Source organism: Bos indicus, chromosome 24 (genome assembly GCF_029378745.1).
Source record: "Bos indicus isolate NIAB-ARS_2022 breed Sahiwal x Tharparkar chromosome 24, NIAB-ARS_B.indTharparkar_mat_pri_1.0, whole genome shotgun sequence".
Classification (NCBI taxonomy): domain Eukaryota; kingdom Metazoa; phylum Chordata; class Mammalia; order Artiodactyla; family Bovidae; genus Bos; species Bos indicus.
In genome coordinates, this window is record NC_091783.1 from 14,398,793 (window position 1) to 14,417,731 (window position 18,939).

General features: G+C 35.7%; 1 protein-coding gene across 3 annotated transcripts in view; it reads right to left on the bottom strand.

Moving 5' to 3' along the window:
* PIK3C3 (phosphatidylinositol 3-kinase catalytic subunit type 3) overlaps positions 1 to 18,939 on the bottom strand; it is a 165,356-nt gene that overhangs the window by 91,027 nt on the left and 55,390 nt on the right. For 2 of the 3 annotated variants that reach the window (XR_011563770.1, XM_070778689.1), the window contains exons 5-9: positions 18,544 to 18,630; positions 16,348 to 16,443; positions 13,671 to 13,742; positions 10,305 to 10,409; positions 9,083 to 9,175 (exon numbers count right to left, since the gene is read on the bottom strand). Coding sequence is in view for 2 of the 3 variants with exons in the window: in XM_070778689.1 (XP_070634790.1) it covers positions 9,083 to 9,175; positions 10,305 to 10,409; positions 13,671 to 13,742; positions 16,348 to 16,443; positions 18,544 to 18,630 (453 nt within the window). In the remaining variant the exon portion in view is untranslated. The remainder of the gene's footprint in view (positions 1 to 9,082; positions 9,176 to 10,304; positions 10,410 to 13,670; positions 13,743 to 16,347; positions 16,444 to 18,543; positions 18,631 to 18,939) is intronic. The other variant, XM_070778690.1, reaches the window with a different exon arrangement.

Consider the following 18,939-nt stretch of genomic DNA (forward strand, 5'->3'; position numbering starts at 1 on the left):
AAAATCAGAAAAGGTTTGAAAATTAGAAATATCTTATTCTGGGAAAGGGAGAATCAAGGATGACGAGGCAGAGCTCAACCTGGACCTGACGGCAGAGTCACAAAGTCAACGACAGACTCCTCACATAAACACTAAACACACAATCTGAGGGAAAAAATGCAGGACCAAGGGGTGAGGGTAGAGTGAGGGGGTGGGAAATGCATGTTTCTTGTAACTTTTTTTTTTTTCAGAACACTACAAAGCACTATGAAGCTTTAAATTTTCTTCAACTTTTCTTCATTATGCTTTCACTATTTTAAAATACTGCAAGACTCAACACAAGGAAATCGTTGAGACATGTCTCATGAAGTCTGAAATGCCTTAAGAGAAAAACTTCATTTTACAATATCAACACGTGAGACATAAAACATTGCAACCAAAGAATGAAAGAGTCCAGGGCCAAAAAGAGTAGAACCCCATTCAAGGTACAATTATAAGAAAAAAAGAAAGAAAGAAAAGAACACATCCTAGAGTCAATGGTTTCCCTAGATACTCACATAGGATGACTCAAACGAAGCTGAATATGTATGTCTCTCTTACAGAGAGAAGTAACTACAGAAAAAGAGAGACAATTAAAAAAAAAAAAAAAACCTCTACAGAAACAAGTATAAAAATAGATAAACACACAGGAGCATTGGTTTCTGTATATTCATTCTATGATTCAGCTGGCTGTGTGTAGAATCTTTCTGGAATCTCCCTTCTTTAGAAAGGTAGCCAATTCTTAAGACTGTCAGGTGAGGAAGCTACCTTGGAGCATATGATTCATGGCTGCATAACAATAAATGCTTTTTAAAGAAAGGTTTGTACCTGTTTTTCATAAAACAGGTACAAAACATAAAAAAAAAAGCAATCCCTATTGCCAGATCTCCCTACTAACACTTTGCTGGCTGATATCCAGACATTTTCTTCTTTTTCTATGAATTCATCTCTTGAACAAAGATAACTTTAAAATTTTAAATTCTTGCTCCGCTCAACTAAAAACATTTTCATTAGTAAACTAACCAAGTTCTCCAAAAAAATGTTCCCTTGAATAATAAAACACAATTACTTATTAGTATGACACAAAATTAATCTTCATTCCCATTCCCTAACTTATTGTTATTTAACTTATATGTGGAGTGCATCATGCAAAATGCTGGGGTGGATGAAGCATAAGCTAGAATCAAGACTGCCAGGAGAAATATCAATAACCGCACATATGCAGATGACACCACCCTTATGGCAGAAAGTGAAGAGGAACTAAAGAGCCTCTTGATGAAAGTGAAACAGGAGAGTGAAAAGGCTGGCTTAAAAAAACTAAGACCATGGCATCCAGTCCCATCACTTCATGGCAAATAGAAGGGGAAACAATGGAAACAGTGACAGACTTCGTTTTCTTGGGCTCCAAAATCACTACAGTTGGTGACTGCAGCCATGAAATTAAAAGACGGCTGCTCCTTGGAAAGAAAGCTATGACAAACCTAGAAAGCATATTAAAAAGCAGAGACATTACTTTGCCAACTAAGGTCCATCTCGTAAAAGTTATGGATTTTCCAGTAGTCATGTACGGATGTGGGAGCTGGACCATTTAGAAAGCTGAGCACCGAAGACTTAATGCTCTTGAATTGTGGTCCTGGAGAAGACTCTTGAGAGTCCCTTGGACTGCAAGGAGATCCAACCAGTCAACCCTAAAGGAAATCAGTCCTGAATATTCATTAGAAGGAATGATGCTGAAAGCTGAAGTTCCAATAAAAAGACCCTGATGTTGGGAAAGATTGAAGGTGGGAGGAGAAGGGGATGACAGAGGATGAGATGGTTGGATGGCATCACTGACTCAATGGACATGAGTTTAAGCAAGCTCTTTGAGCTGGTGATGGACAGGGATGTCTGGCGTGCTGCAGTCCATGGGGTCACAAAGAGTTGGACACGACTGAGTGACTGAACTAAACTGAACTGAACTGAACTTATTCTTGACTTAACTAAATTATGGGATAAAAGCACTATGGAGTGCTCAAATTTGTATAATCTGAGTGAAGTCACTTGCCCATCATCTCAAAATATCAGACAGGCTAGACTTAGAATCTAAATCCATTGACTCTCAACCCATGCATGTTTTACCAGATGGTTTCTCCTTACCATTAAGGAACTACTATCTACTAATTAGCTAGCCCAAGCCCCTGGGAGCCATTACTCTACCAACACTTATCCCCTAAATTTTTAGGAAAAAAAGGGGGCACAAGTGAAGGGTCATTTTCCAGGTCTCAAATGAGTCCTTAGGACTGGCTGCCTAGTGAAGGTCCTTGGCTTCACACAGGAAAGAATTCAAGAACCAGCCACAGTAAAGTGAAAGCAGATTTATGTAGAGAGATACCCACTCCATAGACAAAGTGTGGGCTGTCTCAGAAGGCACAAGTGACCCTGAAATACGGGGGTGGTTAGTTTTTATGGCCTAGGTAATTTCACAGGCTAACAAGAGGGAAGATGATTCAAACTATTTTGAGGAAAGGGCAGAGATTTCCAGAACTGGGGCACCACTGACTTTGTGGCCTTTTATGGTTGGCCTCAGAAATGTCATGGCATCAGAGGGTGTGTTATTTAGCTAATGTATTACAGTGAGTACAAATGAGGCTCAAGGTCTCCTGGAAGTCAAATTTTCTGCCACCTTGGGCCTATTTAGGTTCCAATCAGTTTTTGTGAATCCTGTTCTTAACGGCTGCTTCATTCTTTTAATGGTTGTGCCCTGCCTCCTTTCTTCCTGTCTCAAATCCATTCCTAATTCTCTTCGATTATTTCCTGGTGATATTTCCCACTGTTCCCCTCAGACTGACTCTCACTATGCCACACATCTAGAGTTTGGCACAGCCTTCAAGCTAAGGGTTTCTCTTCTAATCATTTCACAAACTGTCAGATATTCAAGTTGGAAGTGATTTATTAGCACAACCTCCCACTAATAGCACAAATTTACTGTATAATATCTGACAAAAAGAGACTTGATATTTACCTAAGAAATTCCAGTGATTAATTTCCAACGTACTCATTGTATTTACAGACAGTGAAGCCATTTTTTTTTAAAACCTTGGCTTCTTTTTCGAAATATTCCTTTATACCTCTTACCATAATCCAAACCTTTAATTCTCAATAAGCTCTCATTGCCCCTCTATGCTTCAATCAAGCTAACCTATTTTATATATAACAGTCTAACTCCTATCTACAGGGAGTTCCTTCCTTTCTTATGCTCTTTGTCAAAATAGTAGTGTCATCTTCTTTAAGGCCAACTTGCCAAAATATCAACTTTTCCAGGAAGTTTTCAGCAACTTTCAGCTCTTCTCTCAGTAGCTGCTTAATTTTACATTCTTCAATTAAATTACTCTCTTCTAACTACCAAATGCTTTTCTGGACATTCTTATGTCTACAACTGGAATTTCCATTCCCCAAGGATAGCTAGCCATTTCTTCTGTACCTCCTGCACGTCATTTAAGTGCTCTCTTTCCATAAAAGCACATGGACGGCCCTCCTTATTCTATGCATTTATTTTTTACTTCTTAAATGTATTTCTAGATTTAATGTGGAAATAAAGCAATACTTCCTAAATAACTACAGTGAAAGCTTTTCCACTTCACAGTATATCAGCAGTCTTAAGGAAAATGTGCCAGTATGTACTTACTATAAGCAAATCTTGTAGCAAGCTGATGTACTCAATTCAGTAACTGAAACAATCTAACCCTCAGATTCTCAGATTTATAGATTTATTAGTAAGATTTATGGAGTATACTGCTGCCAGGGACTGTACAAAGATTTCACAACCTGATAATGCTAAATGTGACAAAGGTAAACAAGGATATAATAGAATGAAGGTGGAAATAAGAAGAGGAATGAGAAAGAAAGGAAGTATAAGAATGTGAAGTCAGAAATAGTAATGATGATACTTTATTTCAGGTGCTTTAAAGATGCTTTATAGATCTATATAAAACAAAGATAGAGGATTCAAATGCAATTTTATACCTAGGGCTTCCACAGATAACTGTATAGGTTTTAGAGGAAAGGTGTTTGGTTTCAAATCTTAGTTTCCAGCTCTATCAATAATTACTGAGTCACATGGAGCACATTATTTAACTTTTAAGTGCTCTATCTCATAAGTTTATGTAAATATTAAATAAGTTAATGATACAGATGTTTAAAACAGAATACATACATAATAAATAGTTGACAAGTGCTTCTGATGTTACTGTCAAATGTTAACATTATCACATGTATTATCATGTTTTATATTAATAGCAATAAATATTTTGTTAACCTCCTTTCTGAACTTAGAGTCACCTCACTGTTACCTCCTACTTTTAGAATCACGATCACACTTCAGAGCTGAAAACACTATTTATCATACATATTTCTAATATTAACTTCTACCAACCCAATTTTTGGAAATTTCTGCATTTCCAAAATGTAGAACAGGAAAACCTGTTCTACTCAAGACACTTCTGACACCCTAATTCTCTGCAGACACTGAGTATCCTGCAACTTAACTGAAATCTGATACTCAGTGCAGAACTCAGTGCAAGACTGCTTCCCATCTCAGATGCTAAGAGCAAACACTGGGTCCTCAGGTACCCAGAAATCAGTCCAATATGGACACATATTGGGGGTTCCCACAACTAACTTTCCTCAGGCTCAGTAATTGCTATAATGACTCAAAGAACTTAGAGTACTAGTTTACTTATTATTGCTGGTTTATTATAAAATATATAAATGAATAGCCAGGTGAAGAAACACATTAGGTGAGGTCCGGAAGGGTCCCAAGCACGGGAGCTTCATCTGTCCCCATAGTTAGGGATGCAACCTCCTGGCATATGGATGCATTCACAAACCCAGAAGCTCTATGAACTCCACTGTTACAGGTTTTCAGAGATTCCATTACACAGGCAAACTGATTAAATCATTAACTATTCTTGGGTTCTAGCTCAATTCCCAGCCTCTCTCCAATCCCCTATCCTTGCTCCCCCACTTCCAGAGGTCAAAGGTAGAGCTGAAAGTTCCAACCCTCTAATCAAAACTGCAGCTCTTTTGGCAATGAGCCCATCTCCAAGAGTCACCTCATTAGCATAAATACAGGTACAGTTGAAAAGGCCTTATTTTGAAAAACAAAAGATGCTCTTCTCATTCTTACCACTCATGAAATTCCTAGGGTTTTCGAAACTCAGTAACCAGAGATGAAGACTAAACATATTATTTTTTATTGTATCACCATATCACAGCTATTTTAATATTTTAAATTCAGAACATTCAAAACCAAAATATCTCCTTATCCTGATCCTTCCACTTGCCATATTTATTTCAGGTGCTCAGGACAAATTCTTGGCCATCGCCTCCAAGTAATTTTATACATTTTCCTCTCCTTCCTCTGCCCTCCAATACAGCTCTCAAAATCCATACATGAACCTCCTAATTATGTCTTTCTTCACTGTCACCTCTGCTGCAATCCTCCTGGTTTGTCTTCCTTAAAACATCACTTGTTAAGACACATTCTTGGCTTTACAGGTTTCCTTTTGTGAGTGATATCCAACTTTGAATCATAGAATTCAAGGCTCACTACAATCTGACTCCATCTTTTCTATTTAAAGAACATTTCATACAAACATTTCTATCTCCCAAACTTAATACTCTGCCTTACTCATGCTTTTCTTTCCCATGAAACATGATCATCAAATAAGAATGACCACCAAAGTTTGTTCAAACTTTAGGACCAATCTTACTTCTGTAAAACCTCCCTCATATCACAGCACATTAATCTTGTTCTCCTTCACATCACTATTCTAGTAATTACCTAACTATTAACTAATGAGACAGTGACCCTTTATCAGTTACTATCCTATACTTCTCCATTTTGGTTATCCATAATTATCTTTTCCCCCAGACAAACTGGGCCAGGCAGAGATCCCTAGAGAAGAACACGGCAACCCACTCCAGTGTTCTTGCCTAGAGAACCTCACAAAGAAGCCTGGTGGGCTCCAGTCCATAGGGTCGCAAGGAATCAGATATAACCGAAGCGACTTAGCAGGCACACCCAAACAATTTTAATTTATATGAAATTTACAGTGACATAGTATCTCAAAGCCCAAAGCCTTAAATAACACTAGGCCAAGAGTTGATACCAACTGTGTGCTGAACTGAATTCGTTTCTGCTATGGTATGCCATCAGCTCCTTGCCAGGAGTCACAAGTACGACTACCGTCCTGACGTCACTGTCTCAGAAGCAGCCTCGTCAGTGCGGTCCGTGTGCATCACCATCACCTTCACCATATGACTATTCCTACTGTTTTGTTCCCTAAGCATAACAGAAAGATAGTAAAATGATGGTTACCTTTAATTAACATTTCCACAAGAAGAAAGGACATTTACCATGTTAAAAGCTGAATTTACAAAGTTATAATATACACACTTTTGGTTCCACAAAAATGAGTCACTTTGTACATGCTACGGACCATAAATTTAAAACTACTTCATAAATTTAACTGCTTTTATTGGACAAACTTATTACTGTGAACTTTTCAGGTGCAACGTTAAGTCTAGACTAGAGGGCTTTTATCTGAAATACTTAAGGCAGGTCATTTAGGAAAAAATAGGTGGAAAGAACAAATTTAATTAAAAAATAAATAAGAAGTATAACTTTGTAAGAACCAATTTCCACTAACTTGTTTCCTGAGCACTGCTTTTTCGCTAGGAAATCTTTACAGCCTTTAGGGCACAAATGTCAAATAACCTAAATCATAGTTCCTGAGAAACTGGCATTGAGCAAATTTCTTTTATAAATAAATTAAGGGACAGTGGTAGAGAAGTATTTATTTTCTATAAAACCCATTTTAAATTATTACAAAGATACAAATGTGGCTATGTGAATAATTCCTTTGGTCATTTCAAGAACAATATATATTTGGTTTTCTGAAAAGTGCTTCCAAATAGTAAAAAACAGTATTCACCTTACTGTAGTGATCATAAGAACTCTACAATACATCCTGAGAATTGAAGTTTCATCACCTACCATTTAAAAACTTGAAATCAACTAGTTAAATGCAATCTGTCACATATTTACACATATCTAGAGGTAACTGAATTTCAGGGGGAAGTGACAACTTGTTTACACAATTTTCCTTGGAAGTTTTTCGATCTAAGGGAGTTCTGCTTTGCAAATCTATGATTCTTGAACCTATACATTTTAACAGGTTTAATTCAATATCTTGCTATTTATTTTTAGACAAAACTGCTGCATTCAAGATTCAATTTCTGTGAATAAGGTTATTCTTCATTTAGTAGAGTATCATATACTAACTCAATCTTTTTAAAAAACACAAAGATCACAAATCTGTGCTTCTGCTGGTGATTCCTTCCTTTTCTTGCAGGGATAAAAAGAATAACACTCAAAAGCTACAGCAAATTTAGAATTCCTCTCTCATTCTTATTATAGATGTAAAAGAGAATGAGTATGGTTCATTCACAAAGAATTTCCCAAGGCATCAATAAAAGATAGAAAAGAAAAGCTGAAGAGTTAAAATGAGCTGTAACTGGATTTTTATCCAATCCCCAGGCCATGGACTAGTACCGGTCTGTGGCCTGTAAGCAACGAGGCCACACAGCAAGAGGTGAGTGGACCACCTAGCGAAGCTTCACCTGTATTTATAGCTGCTCCTCAAGGCTCCCATGGAAGAAGTGAGACTAATCTCTGATGGCTCAGTGGTAAAGAATCCGCCTACAGTGCAGGAGACGCAGGTTCGATCCCTAGGTCACACAGATCCCCTGGAGGAGGAAATGGCTACCCACTCAAGTACTCTGGTCTGAAAAATCCCATGGACAGAGTAGCCTGGCGGGCTACAGAACATGGAGTCACAAAGATTCACACACAACTGAGCGACTAAGCATACAACACAACATAAACTAGAAGAGACTTAAAGTTCACTATAATTGAATCAACTCATATTAAATGTGAAGATGCTAAAGTAATCAAAAAGCTTCTTCATGAAAATACATAGCAATAAACAATCAGCCTCAAAACTAAGTCTCTATACTCAAGTCTACTACTGACTGTGTGTGCTAAGTTGCTTCAGTCATGTCAGACTCTTTGCAATCCTATGAACTGTAGCCCCGCCCCGGGCTCCTGTCCATGGGATTCTCCAAGCAAGAACACTGGAGCAGGTTGTCATGCCCTCCTCCAGAATATCTTGGTGCATCACTTATGTCTCCTGCATTGGCAGGCGGGTTCTTTGTCACTAGTGCCACCTGAGACAGCCCCCGAGTACTGACTTCTTCACCACAATTCTCTCTCTCATAGGATACTGGCCCCAGATAGCTGAGGTGCACGTGAAAGGAATGATTTCAGTGAGCCCAGAAGGAAACTGTATTTACTCCGTAGCTTCAATATGGAAGGCACTGTCTAGTTCTGACCTACCCTCTCTACCCTCATCTCACACTCGATGCCATTCTACCAATCCATCATTTCAGATTATAGTTCTCATACTCTCTCACTAGCCACATCTCCAGAATTCTACAGTTCTTTGACAGCCACCCAGGCTCAAGGAGGCAAAAAGAAAGATAAAATATAAGCTTCGTATAAAAAAGTATGTTGTCACAGAGCTAATTTACTTCTATGAAAAGAGAGAAGACAAAAGTGAGACAACATTTAACTCTGCACCTACTATGCACTAAGGACTCAACCGGGTCACTCATATGTATTCTCTCACCTGTGAAGAAGGGCTGTCATAATTAGTAAAATGAGGAAACAAAGCTTCCAAAGAAATCTGCTTCACCTTATCCAGAAAGAGTAAGTTGTACCGCTGCAAACGGAACCCAAATCTCTGTGACTTAACCCATTTAGACACTGTCTATACATCAACAAAGAGGTACATATGTCTTTGGGTGTATAGTTTCATAATTTTTAAGAAATGGAGCAACATACTTTGCTCTGTAACATTTTAATAAAAATTTGACAATTAGTCTGTATTTCTATGACAGTTTTGCTCATTAGCAACAAAGTTTACAGATAAATTTGGTATGTGAAAATATTCGAGAAACTCACTTTTTCTTGATTAGTAAGATAATATCTAAACTTCCATACAAGATCTTGTTCTTCATATGTAAGTTGCTTTGTTGGTGGATAACTCACAATAATCTAAAACAAAGAAAAAAAGAACCACTTTATCAAATTAAAAAAAAAAACTTGCTATCTATTTCCATTTCATTTAAAATTTTCCATTCATTTAAATATATCTGTAATTACTATAGAAGAAAGGAAAACGTACATGAAGCTAAGGAAGACATAAATCTGCTGTACCCACCTATCAGTTCAAAAAGGACATTAAGAGTGTAAGGGGAGAAAAAGATAGATAAAAGTTAAGCCTCATATAAAAAAAGTATGTTGTTACAGTTAATTTATTTCTATGAAAAATACAACAAACTCAAATAACAAAAGTTTTACCCTACCAAACTACTGCCTGCAAGATATACTATACAACATGGGAACAGAGAGAACAATTTGTAATAACTATAAATGCAAAGTAACCCTTAAATTTGTATAAAGTTTAAAAAAAATAAAAATGAGGAAGGAAAAAGCCCCCACCAATACACACACAAGAAAAGGAAAAAAAAAAATCAAAACAAAAAACCAGAAGTATAAACTTTTCTCTTGCTAATGGGTTTCCCTGATAGCTCAGTTGGTGAAGAATCTGCCTGCAATGCAGGAGACCCTGGTTCAATTCCTAGGTGAGGAAGATCTGCTGCAGAAGGAATAGGCTACCCACTCCAGTATTCTTGGGCTTCCCTTGTGGCTCAGCTGGTAAAGAATCCGCCCGCAATGCGGGTAGACCTGGGTTCGATTCCTGGGTTGGGAAGGTCCCCTGGAGAAGAGAAAGGCCACCCATTCCAGTATTCTGGTCTGGAGAATTCCATGGACTGTATAGTCTGTGGGGTCATAGACAGTCCACTGGACTGAGCAACTTTCACTTTCACTTCACATTATCTTGTTAAGCCAACAGAAGACCTCTCTTAGACAATGTTATCTTAGGGTCAGTTTCTAAGAATACTATACTAAGGAGATACACTATTTGTAGCTCTGTCTCTAGGGCTAATAGTTCCTGAAAGCCCCAAAATGATACAAAACGACAGAAACGTTAAGTTGTTGAAACTACATAGCATTCATTAACCTGCATCTCAATCACTTTCAAGTGATGTGCTATCACATGAGCTGCAATCAAAATATCCACTCAATAATTTTTATATTAATATTTTTAAAACGCTCTTACATTTAGCTGATCTCTTGTGGCAGCATTAGGTTTGAGATCGTGGTCAGAAGGTCCACTTCTTAAACTCCGGGCAAGTTTGTGATGTTTGCTCTCAACTAAATTCTCCTATAAATTATTTAAAAATATTAACCAACAATGTAAATTTCACCAATAATCAGTTTCAACAGTCACTCAGAAAAAGCAAATAGTTACTTAAGACCAGTTTATAATGCTATTTTCTTCTTGTTACAACTGTAGTCTCCTCTGTATCTCGTGGTGATAGGGAAAGCTAAGCAAGCTTGCCATATGCTTCACCAGGCACTGGTGCACACGTGCATGCCATCCCAGGCCCTTGTCTTAACTCCCCATTGTATTCAAGGTTTTAAATCGTCTAGCCAATCAAGTGTCACCTTCACTCCAAAAATTTCCCTTGGCAACCCAGACTAAAGCTCCTTTTTCCTAGGAGTTACTAGCAACTTTGTGATATAATCATACTATCACCTTCGTTCAAACTGCCTAGGGCAGTGACAATGACCAAAACACTTGACTATTGTATCTATGGCCAAAATCATAAGCTTTGAACACACTGTCTTTGCTTAAAGAGACCTTATTTTATTCATTTTTACATGTATGAATTGTCTGTTCCTGTATTTTTCCTAATTTGCAATTGGCTTTTTGGTCCTCTACTCTCCAGTATTAAGAGTTTTTGACATACTACATACACAGCCCTTTGTGGTATGTCACAAATAGTTTCTCCCAGTTTCTCAACTGTCTTTTGACTTTGTTACAGTGTTGTTGTCGTGCAACATTTTTTTTAACATAGTCGAATTTACCAATCATTTCTTTTGTTGCCTCTGGATTTTGACCCAGCTTTAGAAGTCTACCTACACCGACAGTAAAGTACCAGTTCAGTTCAGTTGTTCAGTCGTGTCTGACTCTTTGCAACCCCATGAACCACAGCACTCCAGGTATCCCTGTCCATCACCAACTCCTGGAGTCCACCCACACTCATGTCCACTGAGTTGGTGATGCCATCCAACCATTTCATGCTCTGTCGTCCCCTTCTCCTCCTGCCCTCAATCTTTCCCAGCATCAGGGTCTTTTCAAATGAGTCAATTCTTTGCATCAGGTGGCCAAAGTATTGGAGTTTCAGCTTTAGCATCATTCCTTCCAATGAACAGTTAGGATCCAGTTAGGATCCATTTCATAATATTTAAATCGTGATTCATTTGGAGTTTTTCCTTATGCATGGTGGGAGGTAATGTATGGTATGGGAATTTTATTTTTTTCTAAATGGTTCTTCCCTAGCACTATGCTCCAGTGATGAAAAGTCACCTTTATCAATTTCCTTATGTACTTGGATTTATTTCTGGGATTTTTAGACAGTTTTATCAGTCTATGTGTATATGTACATGTGCTAGTATCACACTTACACAGTCTGTTTTATTGTCTGATACAGGGATAAACCAGCTTGGTGGTATTCAATGTTTGCTATATTCCTCTATTTAGTTAATACTAAAGGCTACAAATTAAATTTTTTTAACATAGCAGATAAGGGTTTGTTTTGTCCTTTCTCAATTGCATTTAAAGCTAAAAAAATTTAATAGAGGTCTAACATCTTTGATTTTTTTAATTACAGTATCCAAAATGTTAAACCTGTAGTTGTTGATGAACATTTTATTTAGAAAAAAATACACTAAATAAACCGACCTCTCATTTACCTGACATTTTGGTACAAGTTATATGAAAGTAATATGTTTCAAATATGACAAAATTTGTATACACTCATCCATTTTGAAGGAAACTCTTCATGTGTTTCCTATATCTACAATGTAAAAGACAATTTGATTTTATAATGAAAACTCAGTATCCATTTTAGATCTATTAAAACAGTGGCTGACTTTATTTTTCTGGGCTCCCAAATCACTGCAGATGGTGATTGCAGCCATGAAATTAAAAGACACTTACTCCTTGGAAGGAAAGTTATGACCAACCTAGACAGCATATTGGAAAGAAACACTACTTTGTCAACAAAGATCTATCTAGTCAAGGCTATGGTTTTTCCAGTGGTCATGTATGGATGTGAGAGTTGGACTATAAAGAAACCTGAGCACCGAAGAATTGATGCTTTTGAACTGTGGTGTTGGAGAAGACTCTTGAGAGTCCCTTGGCCTGCAAGGAGTTCCAACCAGTCCATCCTAAAGGAAATCAGTCCTGGGTATTTATTGGTGGGACTGATGTTGAAGCTGAAACTTCAATATTTTGGCCATCTGATGCAAAGAGCTGACTCATTTGAGAAGACCCTGATGCTGGGAAAGATTGAGGGCAGGAGGAGAAGGGGACAACAGAGGATGAGATGGTTGGATGGTATCACTGACTCCATGGACACGGGTTTGGGTAGACTCTGGGAGCTGGTGATGGACAGGGACGCCTGGCGTGCTGCAGTTCATGGGGTCGCAAAGAGTCGGACATGACTGAGCAACTGAACTGAACTGAACTCTATTTTAAATTATGCCAGGATTGGGAACAGGAGAAGTACTAAGATGTTTGTTTCTACAATTCCCAAGTGATCTTTTTCTTCCAAATTTTTATTCCCTTTTCCCCCCTATTTCTTCCTTTGAAGTTAGGTAAATACATGTCGTATTTACCCTAATCATCATGTTTTCATCTTCCAATGCACTACTTTCAATCTACTTTGTTCTGATTAGGAAGGTAATTAATCTAATTAGAAATGAATGAAATAAGAATAAAATAGTTCAGAGTAATGTAAATGAATTCTAAGTGTGAATATCACAGTTTATATTATGCTGTTAAAAAGGATTTTTTTCTGGAACTTTCTAAATCTGAAGTCATCAAATCAAACATCTGCTACAAAGAAAGAATTCTTCCTCTTTCTTATTACTGAGAGAGCTATCATCTCAACAATTCATAAGCAGGGTATCCCAAAATCATCCCAGAAACCATAATCCAAACTGAACAGTTCAGGTAACTACCCATAATCTTCCCTATTTTTCACTAAAATCAATCTCCCTCAAATTTTTATCCATTGATGTGTTACCTCATGGTATAAATAAATTCTCCTTCTATTATGATGACAATCTTTCAAATACTTGTTTCTCCAAATCTATTTCAAGATCACATTCTATAGCTCTTTCAACAATTAAAATGGTTTACCAACACTGCACTATCCAGGCCTTATGATAAGGTAGTATTTCTTATAAATATTCCATTTGAATCTGATTCCATATGGCTGAAGTGAATTTATGATTCACTTTTAAATAACCAGTGAAGTTACAGAGACACTTTTTAGAAAGTGTATGATGTGGATAGTAAGTCATAATCAGTCTAGAGAAAAGAACTTTCATTAGAAATTTCACAGTGACTCACCATAGACATCTGAGGGTCAGGAACTTTCACTATCTCAAAGCTTGTTAAAATTGGAGATGACTCATCACCATCCTGGATCACAATACAACAAATTCAAAAAATACATACATATATATATTTAACCAAATGGCAAGAGACAATACATGAACATGTGTACTCGAATGTATTTTAATTTTTAAATAACATAATTCCTCCCTTTAAATTATCATCTTTCAACTATATTTTAAATCCATTTGTTACATATATATATCCATTTGTTACCTTCTGTTGCTTATGAAATATTTTGATAAAAATAAAATTTAACAATAAAAAAACCTGTATTATATAGTTATTAGAGATATGATGTCAGGAAAATCAGTAGACTATATTTGTCAGGATTTTGTTTTAAACTTTGTTTGTAATGACTGAGTCAAAATAATATGTCCTAATTTTAAAACTCAGAACAAAAAAATCAAAGAGTATAATTAAAATATGGCACAATGGATGTGTCACATTACTTGCAAAAATCACTTAGCAGATTTTGGTAATTCTTCAAATTACTACAATTAAGTTCCACTCAGGAAAGTTTACTCAAAGTTATATCTAACTAGAAACTCAGCAGCATTGCTTCTCAGAGGACACTTATTCAACACCATGCAAGCTAGAATAACAAGAATCAATTCTTATGAAATAAAACTGTCTTATTTTGTTGGCATTATCATTTTTTAAGAACTCTGGCTTTTATTTTTACCCAATTCAGGGAAGAAAGGTAATTTGGCCTAATAAATGTCACTGAATACATCCTGGAAAAGGGTAAACTAATTTAGGTTGAAACTCATTTCCTCACAATTGTATACCTAGTATCAAATTTTTCTGTCAACTTCCAAATGCTAGTATATTTTCAATTTTACATATGTGTAACAAAATCAGGGGAGACTGAAAGAGGGGAAGTATTGTGACTTTAAGTTCAGTAATTGAGTCTTAGAGAAAACCACAAATTCCCACAGCTATTGTTTAACAGGCTGGTTCTCAGTCACAACACCAAAAAACACATTTATCAACCCAACTGTGACAAGTAATCTTCACTAAGGCTATCTGTCACAGAAGACAGGTGACAAGAAAGTCTATTTCCATTAGATTCAATGCACTGGCCCAGCAATCTTTACACTAAGTGGAAATATGACAGGAAAAGTAGACAGGCATTAATTTATGGGCAATTTTCAAGAAGCAGTTAGAAAGGGGTCAAGAACCTTTTCAAAAATACTTGAAATTCTTCTAATTTCTATTCTGTTATTATTTCATCTATTATCAAAGCTATCTTTCAAAAGATCCTTCACATCTCCAGTGTGAAAATACCATCACCATTAGCATGCTTTTGCAATATAAACTCCATATGGGTGGGAAATATTGCTTTTAATGAAATTACATATAGTAAAAATTAAAAATGTGATTTTAGTAAAATGTATTGGTAACAAAACAATTTCACTCACACTTCATTACCCTTTCTTTTTAACAATTTTTCTAATGAATAAACAGAGTGTAAAGTAGTTTACCTTCCTATCTTTCCCCGCCCCCCCAGAGAATATAATTTATAAAATAAAAAGCAGAAACAAGTTAACTTTTTTTAACCTTTTTTCTAAAGGAAGGGGTAAAAGATAAAGGGAAATATATATATACCTTGTGAAGTACCAGAAAAATAATCACAAATTAACTATGCAAATCCTAAACCTTCATTATGAAAACATCTTTCAAATAGTAATTTACCAGCTATAAAACATGGATAAAAAAAAAATCACTTGTGACAACTTTAGTAAATAACACTAACATGTAAATGCAATTTCAAAGCACTACTTCTTATGAACAACTTAGCTCTATGCTGGACGAAATATTATTCTTTTATGCCATGTATCAAAAGTCTGTCCTCATTTACACTGATTCTGACTCCATCCTCGTAAGCACTTGTCTCAGTACTTTCACAATAACAGAAGGTTATGTGCTTTTGAACTCCACATACTATTATTTCTGTAGTATTGAAATGAAGACCCATCAATAAGTATTTAAAGCATAGATATTTTTCAAGTAGCTAGATATCAAACACACAACTACTTTCTTTTGGTAATGAACAAACCTGAGCAAATTTGTAACTGCATTCTTTTACCACTCAGACTATTGATAACATGGTTTTCTTAATATTGCAAGTACTTTATAAATAAATGAACATTTGAAAGGTCTTTCATAAGCATACTTATGTTTAGGGTCACATATACAGTTTCAACACATTATATACATACTTATATACAAACATACCCTTAACATGCAATAGCCTAACACATAAAAAATATGATACCCTCTTTTTACTTTTCAAGTGGATACTAATTGTCAATGAAGCTATTGCTTTAATGTCCTACTTGCCAATTTAGAGAACAGTTAATCAAAAAGTTTTTAATCTCTTGCATATTTATTGAATTCTGTAACCCAGAAATGTATTATATGATCAGCTTTTGTAACCTTATTCTAGCTAAATGATTTGATGTGTGTGTGTGTGTGTGTGTGTGTGTGTATAAACAACTGCTGCTGACAGCTGTCTGCTGCCATCCTGTAGCCAAATAATTCATCCCAGCAGGAACAGTAGTAATTTTTTTTTAATGTTTCCCCTCCCCTCTACCTTAGAGACCATAAACAGTTCCAAGGAAAATACCTTTTCATAATAAACAATACCATATTCCTTATCATCACACTTGACACATCGAAACTCAACCATCAAGTACATGAAATTAGAACTTCGTTTTTCACTCTAAAAAAGAAAAAAATTATGAAAAATGATTTTCTTCAACATTAGTTTGTATCTTATTCCCAATTTAGTAGTACATGGAATCCATCAAATACAAGTTAAAATGTAACAAATGTTTATGTCATTATTATAAGTGTACTATATACTACTACTATTTCACTACTGCCTTATCCAGAAGTGCCTACTACTCATTTGTAACTCCTTCCTCAAACTTAATTAAATTTTTGGTTTCTTCAGTAGTAGGAATTTTATTACATAACATTGTAAAGGTATTTAGTATACATTTGCAGGAAAGTTATTTCATCTCAAAAAAAAATAAGATTTTTGTATTTCTAAAAATTTTAAGCAAAGAACAGTTCACTCTTAAACCCTACGGACTAATTCAAATATAAAAGTTAATATAACAAAAACAAAAGTAAAACAAAGTATGTAACTAATGACAGAGGCAATTTGAGCTTAACAGATACAATATTTACAAGTTTTTGACAATTTATAAATGGTCTTAAAATAACTTGCAATCATTTGTAAATTTTTATCAACACACTTTAAATACAGTGGGGAACAGTTATTCTTCCCCAACATATAAAATGTTGGCTGTGTGTATAACTGTATTCCCTTAAGAAAGCAAATATTACGTTAATAATGAAGTAAAAAAAAAAAGAAACTTAAAAGGGTGATTAATTCTAACCCAAATCAGTTTGAAAAATGGCTTTAAATCTATAGTTATATAATCACAAGGATCTAAGAAGGTCACTTAAAACTGTTCAGCTTATGAAGCATATTATAAGTCTATTATGATAATGGTAATGGCCTCTTAGCCTCTTATCTTTTAAAGAGTGTGGACAGAGTGAGAAAAAGTCTGAGCAAAGTATGCGCTAACATTACATTTTCTAAACCCAGGGGTATGTAAGTTGATGAATGGAAGCATTTCAATTAAACTGTTTTTAGAATGTGACAACTATAAAAATTCAAAACAGTAAATTTTTTTTTCCAGTTTCAGTATATAAGAATATATTATGAATAAGTTTAGAAAAGATACCCAGTATTCATACTAAATGTAACTGTTGTTAGACACTACCAATTTGTTTTTTAAAAATGCACAATGCTAAAATTCAACTTTTCTAAGTGTTCACTATAAAATGACGAATTTCTCTCTTCCTCCTACTAAAAACTGTTCAGAGAACAAAAATTAAGTCAGTTGTGCCATGTGCTGATCACTATAAGCTACATATATCACAAACCTGTTATCCCTCTCTCCTAATGTGATTAATATACAATTGCTATTTCTGCTCTCTAAGCCAAACATATAGTATTTCAGTGCTAATGTACAGAAACTTTTGTTGTCCTAATTTTGTAAAGAGTTTCACTAAAGTCGTGTCTTAATTAAACCTATTCTGGACCAATACACAATATCAGGAAGTACACAAATTATCTGAACCATGTAACTTCATCAAGTGCGCACAGTCCTACATGTACTACGTAAGAGAAGGAGCATCCTAACTGGGGAGAGGAACTGCTAACGATGACTCAAGGTCACTGAAGTAAAGACATTGTGTTGATATATTGTTGACAGACATATCCAACTTAGACATAAACTACCATATGGAGAAAGAGAGAATCTACAAGTGAGGTATCAAACTTAACATGGGCTTCACTTATATGATATTTACGATGAAAAGCAGTCAAAGGGAAGTGTTAGTCACTTAGTCGTATCTGACTCTTTGTGACCCCATTGACTGTGGCCCACTAGGCTCTTGTCCATGGAGTTCTCCAGGCAAGAATATTGAAGTAGGTAGCCATTACTCTGTCCAACAGATGTTCCTGACCCAGGCACTGAACCCGGGTCACCTGCATTGTAGAAGCATTCCTTACCGTCTGAGCCAGAGATATCTACTACTTATGTCAGGGTTCAAAAGAACACTAAAATATAAAAAAGGCAGATATCTCAAGTTTTCCTCTTATTAGCATAGAATTCATAACTAGAAGTTATCCTCAATATCTCACATATGAGAGATACATGACAATGAATAATTCTTCTAAATAATTTTTCATTTAAAATTCTGGAGAAAAAATTTTGAAATAAAAAAGAGGGATACAACCCACCTCATTTATCATTTCTATTTCTCTAAATGTCAATCTGTCCAGCCAATCTACTTTCACCATGTGACCTTGTCGATGAGCTTTGGTGAGCTGCAAAACAAAATGCAGAAAATTTTAAGAGACAGATATCATAGAAAAGAGAATAAAGAATGGTAACAGGCCATTCTCACCTTCTGGGAAAGACTACATTCTACCTACAGGATGTGTATCTCTCTAAATAAACTTGCTTTCCCCTTAAAAAGAAAAAGAATAGTAATGATCATCAATATGACACTGAAAGTGCTAGCTTATGCAATAAAACAAGGAAAAGGAAATAAACAATAAACAGATTGGGAAGAAATAATACATTCTTTAGTCAAAGGTGACATAATCATTTATGTAGCAAACATTTTAAAATGG